At 43.0% G+C, this 7996-nt stretch overlaps 1 protein-coding gene across 3 annotated transcripts; it reads right to left on the bottom strand.

Moving 5' to 3' along the window:
* Positions 1 to 1522: 1522 nt before the first annotated feature.
* LOC114761813 (cytokinin dehydrogenase 7) lies at positions 1523 to 6457 on the bottom strand. 3 transcript variants are annotated; one of them, XR_003742188.1, is made up of 5 exons: positions 5623 to 6457; positions 5148 to 5423; positions 3947 to 4209; positions 2949 to 3108; positions 2614 to 2696 (listed from the first exon to the last, which is right to left on the bottom strand). XR_003742188.1 is itself a non-coding variant. In XM_028951250.1 (4 exons), the coding sequence occupies exons 1-4, from the start codon at positions 6310 to 6312 to the stop codon at positions 2381 to 2383; spliced, it is 1545 nt and encodes a 514-aa protein (XP_028807083.1). In that variant the 5' UTR covers positions 6313 to 6455; the 3' UTR covers positions 1523 to 2380. The 3 variants fall into 3 exon arrangements, 2 of the variants coding, with proteins under 2 accessions (XP_028807083.1, XP_028807084.1); XM_028951250.1 differs by lacking the exon at positions 2949 to 3108 and having other exon boundaries at positions 1523 to 2696; positions 5623 to 6455; XM_028951251.1 differs by lacking the exons at positions 2949 to 3108; positions 5148 to 5423 and having other exon boundaries at positions 1523 to 2696; positions 5623 to 6456.
* Between the last annotated feature and the right edge of the window lie 1539 nt (positions 6458 to 7996).

Here is a 7996-nt window from a genome sequence, read left to right as displayed (position 1 = left end):
AGGAAGCGAGGTTTCATCCGTAAAGGCAAGCATGTATTAACAGGTGGATTAATTAAATGATTGTGCTGCCAAACCGCCGAAACAATGCCAGGGTTAAAGGCTTCCTCGTCAGGCGACATGTGGGCCCCAGCAGTAACCAGACTCATAACGATCCTCGTCAACCTCAGTGCCAGAATTTCAGTGAATCCATGTTTAGAGATTCATGTTCAAGCTATGATAACTGATAAGGGTGAAAGGCACCGATTAAGCATGCATGCTGCTTGGTGTGAAATGAATCACTATGCAAACTTTTTCATATTAAAGACCGTAACTTGCTTTTTAAGGACCATCATCAAACTTCAGCCCAGCGACGTGATACAGCTTGCTCTGTTTTACGCAGACAGGGGAGCCAACGTCTCATGTCATTCCAAAACATAATTAATTAAGCAGAACCTGCACACTCAATCAAGATAACGCACCATCATGAACCACACCCTGCTCCAAAAAGCCACCAGAAGGTCTTTTTTAGTTTTTTCTAACACACCACATATTTTTTTCGGGTCATTCTTCTTCACAGCCCTGCTCAAAAAGCCTCACGGTTTGTGCAGCTGGAAGTTTTCAATCATCCAGGTTTGTGTCTCTGCAAGGCCATGTCCTTGATATTTGTTGGACCAAGTTTTGTGCTTGATCCAGTTCTTAACTGACCTGTCATCAAGCCCAATGGACTGTGGGCCCTTTTCCAGCCACAATAGCCGCTACATTGAAAAAGATGAAGACGACGCATCATATATTATATACAAATGCAGAGGGGATCACAGTATGATTTCTTGCTCATATTTAGCCATCCTGCTGCACAAATAGCTACCATCATTGTTTACGAAATTCAAGGGTTACTCCGTAGCTCAGATATTTCTTACTTGAATTCTGTCCTTAATTTGCCAAATTGCTTCAAGAATCTCAATAACTGAGAATTAAAGAATCAGTAGATGTGTTCCCCGGAAACCGAAACCAGAAACACAGTTATGGACCTGCTATTTATTTACACTGATTTTTAATGCAATTGTTTATGCTTAAACTGGAAGGATCTGGTTATTATTGATTTTAAAATATTTACAGCCGGCCATGTTGTTCAGGATGACACATGAGTGAAATGGATTCCTCTTCAAAGTAAAGAGGTTATGAAAGGACGTGTTAGACCTTAGGGTCAACATGTATGAACAAGAAAATTAGGCACACCCTTCCACGACACGGATATCAAAGGACGTAGACAATACTTTTGCATGAGACTCGTCTCGTAAATGCTCCCTCATTACAAGAAATCATGGCGGTGCTTCTTACAAGAAATCATGATCTTATTATTGCCTCATAAAGTTGATTAGGCAAACCCCAAAAGTATTTCTCTACTTTTAATAACACGCAATTCTGTTCTTTTAATAAGGGGGGAAAAAATAGTAAGATATACATGAAAGAGGCGAAAGACACCAAAACAAAAGATAACAAGAGGGACCAAAGCAGAGGATAGCTAAAGTGGAAGATGAAGAAATCGAGTAGATTTGCTTGATCTTGGATTCGATAAAATATAAGTAAACAGGCAGAGCCCGAGGTATTTGAAGAAACCTAATCTCTGGGCTAAAAAAGCGAAAGCTTTTCTAGAGTTCTTAGCTTGTTTTCATCGATTAGATTTGATGTGTTTCTACATGCAAAAAGCTTTTTTGAAAAAGGAGGTGGGAAGTGGGGGCAATGGAGAATCCGATACCGAACACCAAGCAAATCCAAATGGGTTCGCTTTTTAATCTTTCAAGCTTTAGTCAAGTTTAAAAAGAAACCCGAGAAAGAAAAAAAGCAGGAAGATGGGATAATTAAGTGATGAACCTTGACGCCGAAGAGGGGATAGGTAAGGACAAAATGATCTGGAACTGAAACATCAAAGCCAGTTAAGATTGTCTCGGATAAGACACGTAGAGATGTAGTGGGGTGGTCCGAATGGATGATTGGCATATATGTAGGGTGTGAAGGATTGAAATCTCGAGGGACAGATGGAAAAAGACTTGCACTATATATAACCAGTTAATTAATTCTGCCTGATAGGATGAAAGTGACGCCAACCACTTAAGCTTCACAGATGTGTCATTCATCCCGAAGCATTCTACTCTGAACTGGCATAGCCTCTGGCCACAGTTTGTTAAATCATTGACCGCGCACCTTAAAATGACCAATATTCGATATTCTTCATTTTGCCCATAATAATATTCCTTTACAACATATCGGCGCAACATTTTATGACTATTTGGCGCGGTTGGAGAGGGTGTGGGGGGGCCCGGGGGGGGAATCTAAATGAAAACCCAAAAAAAAAAAACTACAATTGGATGAGAACGAGGTCTTCTGTGGCGGATGATGATGACTAAGGTTGGAGGTTTCTGGAGAATATTTTCTGTCCAGGTGCAAGGATAAACAAGGGATCAAAACTGGTCTTTCTGCTCACGAATCTGGTCCATTGATTCCCAAAATGTCGCTTCCAATCCTCCTGACACTTGTAGTGAGGAAGGTACGGCTTGAAATCAAACCCTCTGCTGCTGCAGAACTGAATGATCTCCTGGTTTTGCGCTACCAGCAACTCCGGCGCTGGTCCCCTTGGGGGCGGCGGGTTAAATCGGAGCAGCGCCACAATGTAGAAGATGTCACTCTCCGGCAACGCCACCGACGTTCGAGGATCCCACCTGAATTATTCAAACATCATATAAGAACATAATTTTTTTAGTTTTGACCCAACAAAGCAATCCAATTTGTACAGGTGATTAATTCTGAAACAGGATAACTGCACGAGGTCTGTTTCAAGGCGCGTGATTTAAAGCAGGGTGATGAGGAAGGGGTCCCAACAGGAACCGAATTCGAAGCCAAAGAGAAAAGCAGAGGGGGGATTTGGTCCCATCACATGAGAAAGAAAATTATATAATTTCAACATGCCATACCAGACAAACGCTGCTGTCCCTGCAACGGGGTTGGCGAATAAAATAAACATCCTTGTCCATTCTCAAATGGCAACACTGACCATGAAAGCTACCTTACTGGGAGCGGAAATCTCAACACCTACCGATTCATCATATTCATTTACTCTCTCGCCTCATGTCCCTACAATGATGGCAAAACAACCCTGCCCCATATTCAATATCCAGCTAACCTGGTTAATATTAGTTAAGCAGCCTGTCACTGGCACAATCAACTAATTAATCATCAATTAAACACGGATTTACACCCATCCCGGCCCCACTGTATCTTTGTCCCAATCCAAATCCAAATCCAAATCCAAATCCAAAGGCACGCGTTCTATGCTTGCATGATACGCCAAGTCGCCCGAGGCTGCCACCAACTGCCAAAGCCTAAGCTGATGCAATGGGCAAGATCTTTGCCGTCATACTGTACGGCCCATCGCAGACTAGGCAGGTACACTCCTCTCAGAGTCATGAAACAGCCCCATGCCACGCGGTCCCACTTGGCCACCCTTAATAGTAGAAAAATATTTGACCCCCCCCTCAAAATCTTAACCACCCCGTTCAATTTGGCTCCCTGTGTTGGACCGGAAGGGCTCGGGTCGGTTGATTTCTATTCTTGAGCTCAGGGGTCACAGCGACATCCCTCTTACGTGGCATCAACGGACACCGTTGCTGTCACTGACCTCGTCATCTCCTCGCCAAGCTCATGCATATCCGCCTTACACGTGGCAGCCATGCAAGGGTCAGGGACTCCTACCAATTAATGCATTTAAACCCCAGGCCCCCCCCCCAAAAAAACAAAAAAAGAAGTGCATGGGAGGCACCCTCTGGGGTCTGGGCACACGCTAGAAGACGGACTACTCATCAAAAAAGAAAAGAAAAAAGATTTCCTGTTTAATAAATCCTACCAATAGGTAAATGAAGAAGAAGAGGGAAAAAAACGTGATTAATTAAAGGAATGAAGGAGGAGTGCTTACTTGCTTCGTAAGAGAGGGTAGACCAAGATGGGCCCGCCTACTCCTTCACTGAGGATGCCCTTGAACACCACATGATCAAAATCAATGATGTTGTGGCTGGAGACGAAGAGGTTGAGCCAGGGGTGAGGGGCGTCCCAGATGCCGTTGGCTTTGGCATCTTCCTCCACACGCTTTACACGTAGCAAGAACTGGGTGTAGCCCACGTCCACCTGGAACTTGAAAGCCCGGAGGAATCGCAACCGTCGAAGCAATCTATCCACATCCTGCGGGGGGATTGGAGCAAGAATGAGAGGGATTGACATAAATGGGGGTATAAGCGTCATTGGAGGAAATCGAGGGACGTGTCATACAGTTCACATTTTACAGATTCCAGAAAATGATGGCATTTTGGCAATTTGCATAACTGTGGGGACCGTAACGTCAGCGAGATCTCAATGATCAGCGCAATGGAGCACCCACTGATGTTTAATCACCCTATTTATTTAACCACAAGGCCGTGCTCTATATTACGAAAGTGACCCCTCCTGGACAAAACAGGCTAGGCACAACCCCACCGAGTGCTAATCCCAGCGCCCAATTGCCCACCGGGCGTTCGTAATTTGAACCCTTTCATCAAAGCCTCGTGTGTCAGAAAATCCAATGGAAGATACATCATGACCGTATAGTCAGTTTTCAACAACCATTTCTAACCGGAGGCCCAGGCATGCCAAAAATATTGTAATTGTAATTTGTAAGTAGCATCAAAGAAGGAAAAATTAAAATATTTTTTTTGGGAAAAAAAACAAAGAAAAAGCACAAAAGCTGTGCCATCATGGTGGACGAGAATAAAAACCATCCTGTGTGGCTCCACCTTGTACACGTGTAAGTGAAGTGTTTTGACTTTTTACCAGAGGTCCCGCCCGCTCAATGCTCTCCTCGGTTAAGTCTTTGTGCGAAGGGAGCGAGGGACACACCTTGCCACGGCGCAGGTCAAAACGCAGTCATGATTGGGCAAGCCGGCGGACACCCCCCCCCCCAAAAAAAAAAAGCCCCTGGACCCCGCCCCTCCAGCAAACAACAAGGAAAGTCAAAACTCTCTCTCAGTTGCGAGCGGCTACTATACTAGAGCCTGTTCTGCCGCAATTGCGACCGCATACACCAAATCGCAAACAGGCAAAGAGATTTTTTTTTTTTTTTTAAAGGGGGAGACTGAATTAGTTACCGCATCGACGTCCGAAGGGTGGTCTGAGTTACGATAGTGAAGGGCGAGCTCGAGGCAGTAAAGGACGGGGCCGGCGGTGGGAGGGATGTGGTTCGGGTCGAACTCTTGGTCCGGATCCAATGGTACTATGGGCCACCCATTGACAGGGTCGTCGCTGTTCACAAAAACGAACCCTTCCACGTAATCGAAACAGTCATCTTCTTTACGAGTTACCAGCGACTCCGCATCCCTGGTGAAGTCTTCAAACTCAGAGTAAACTACCCTTATCCATCTCACCTAATCACATGAGAAATAAAGAAAATGTTTTAAGGAAAAAACGTGATTACGTTCCCTAAACGTGTCGTTCATGCAGAAGCTCTCCACAATTTTCTGGTAAATCAAACAACGAGTGAGAAATGCAGAGAGACTCCAACTTCATTTTCCTAACAGTTCAGAGATGGAAATAAAAAATTCAGTGAATTTCATAGGAGCCCACCATATCCGGTGCTTGTTGAAGCACGACCCTGGCCCTGGTGATGATGCCGAACTGACCCAGACCACCCAACGCCGCGAAGAAAAGCTCCGAATTTTCGGTTTCGGAGCAGACCAACGTATCGCCTTTGCCAGTTACAACCTCCAATTCTGTTACGTTCGAAGTTTGAGGACCGTAACGGAAGGTCTGACCGCTGACCCCAGCATTAGAAAGCGTTCCTCCAACCGTTAAACCCAGATAATCCGTCCACGACCTTGGGGCTAGCCCACGCTCCCCTACGCACCGTTTCAGGACGTCTTCCCATAATGCCCCTGCCGGGACGTCGACGTAGGCTGAGCCATCAATCCACACCACGTGGAAATTCTCCTCCATGCTGCGCATGTCTAGGACGATGCCTTGATCGGCCAAAGCCTGGCCGTTAATCGAGTGGCCGTTGCCTCGAGCAGCAAGCGTCAGATTCGACGACCGAGCCGCTGCTTTGAGGACCCGAGCTATGTCGTCGGCGGTGGCGGGCCTAATGAGGGCCAAGGGCTTCACGGACTGCAAGCCTCCGAAATCTTTACTGGCCATGGCGTTGGGTGCGCAGTCGATGGTGCCTTGGAGGTCAAGCGCCTCGGAGAAGTCGACGAAGTCATCGTCGGGCCTTGATTCTTTGTCAGTTCCGTGAACGAAGTGCTCCAGGTAAGCTATCATCTTGAAGCGCAAAGTTAGGTGGTGGCGGTGGTGGGGAGCCAATTACGGGCGGCCGGCGACCGGTGAGAGTGAGGATGGCTCTCTTAAAACCGAAGCCGTCGTCGTTTTGGGGAATGTTATTATGCAAACTCGAGGGGTCCTGCCAGGTGAAGATTGTCCTTAAATAGCGGCTGATTTGGATTTATCGGGCATTTTTTAAATGAAGGGAATTAAATGAATTATTTGGAGATTCAACAAAAAGAAAATTACGTTAAGATCCCACTCAGAGAATTTAAATACAAAAAAATCTCTTAAAATTATTAAATTAATTTGAAGTCCTAAAAGACTTTATTGCAAGAGATTTCATTTATTTAGTTATCAAAATGCTCTCTTCTTCTTCTTCATATGATTTGCCTTCACCCATTACTATTCTTTTCACTCTTATCACTCGACCCTAAAATATACTCCCACTAAAATCGCAATCCCTTCAAAATCTTTAAAATTGTATGCTTGTTTACAATCAAGTTCCTATTGGAAACCTGAATTGCAGGTTTGATCATTTTTTCTGATTCACATTCCTCTTTCCGTTTCTTTCTTGTTGAGTTTGAATCTCTTAATTAGATTCATGCCCCGCTGCAATTAAATTCATGCAAAGCTTTCATCTCAATTCTCATTTGCCTCTTGATTTTATTTCTCATCCACGTTATATCTTGTACTTGTTCTCTTGCGCATTCATCATCTTCCCTATCATAACCAGATCTGACTATGCTCATTGCTATCCTGTATTTAGGTATTTCGTAGATGTGTCGCTCTGTTTTTGGGTAGAAAAACAAATATGACATAAGTTGTTGCAGTTAGAAACTCCTTGATTCGGGTTGTTAATACCTGCTGTGATAGTTGTTAATTTTTACACCTTAATTTGTCATGACTGCTCTCTCCATCGTCACCATACTGCCAAAAAATCAGCTACAAACTTTTTGTATAATCTAATTTCAATTACATATTCTGATCACAAATGATTTCAAGATAAATATGCTTATATTGTACATATTGGTTAAAATTTCATATAATACAAGAAGTAGGGTGAATGTTTATCAAATAAATATCAAATAAGGAGTATGTCAATAAGTACAAGCTTAACCTACTTAAATAGTTATAGGATCATGAATTGCCACTGTGTTTCTGAGTATTTTGTGAATGGATGGATTTGTTATGGGGAATGAATGAATATGATGAAGGTCGTTGAGGTCAGAAATAATTGTGATGCGTTTAGAAAATATGTTATTGATGCCCACTGTAATAATTGGTAATTATTGTATCGTAAGTTGTCAGTGGCGGCCCCCTTTGATGTTAACACATACTGTTAAAAAAAACTTGATATAAACCTATCATATAATCTCATTTCAGTTTACATATTTTGATAACGCATGATTTTAGGTTAAATATGGTTATATGATACATTTTAATGATAGTTTTATATAATCTCATATAATATTTTGATACAAAGAGAGTTATTATTTTTATTTTTAGTATAGTATTATATGCTATCCTTTTAAGATATGGTTAGTGCATGAATATATAAGAATATGTTAAAGTTGCCTTGCGTAAGAATTATTTGTCAGAGTAGGGAAAATCATTTTCTATGTTTGTTTGGTATTAGAAAGTATGTACATAATTAATAATGGCACTCTAACTTATCATTTGC

Source organism: Neltuma alba, unplaced genomic scaffold, assembly GCF_004799145.2.
Source record: "Neltuma alba isolate B1F8T4 unplaced genomic scaffold, ASM479914v2 tig00011136_pilon, whole genome shotgun sequence".
Taxonomy (NCBI): domain Eukaryota; kingdom Viridiplantae; phylum Streptophyta; class Magnoliopsida; order Fabales; family Fabaceae; genus Neltuma; species Neltuma alba.
This window is presented reverse-complemented; position numbering and strand designations above follow the sequence as displayed.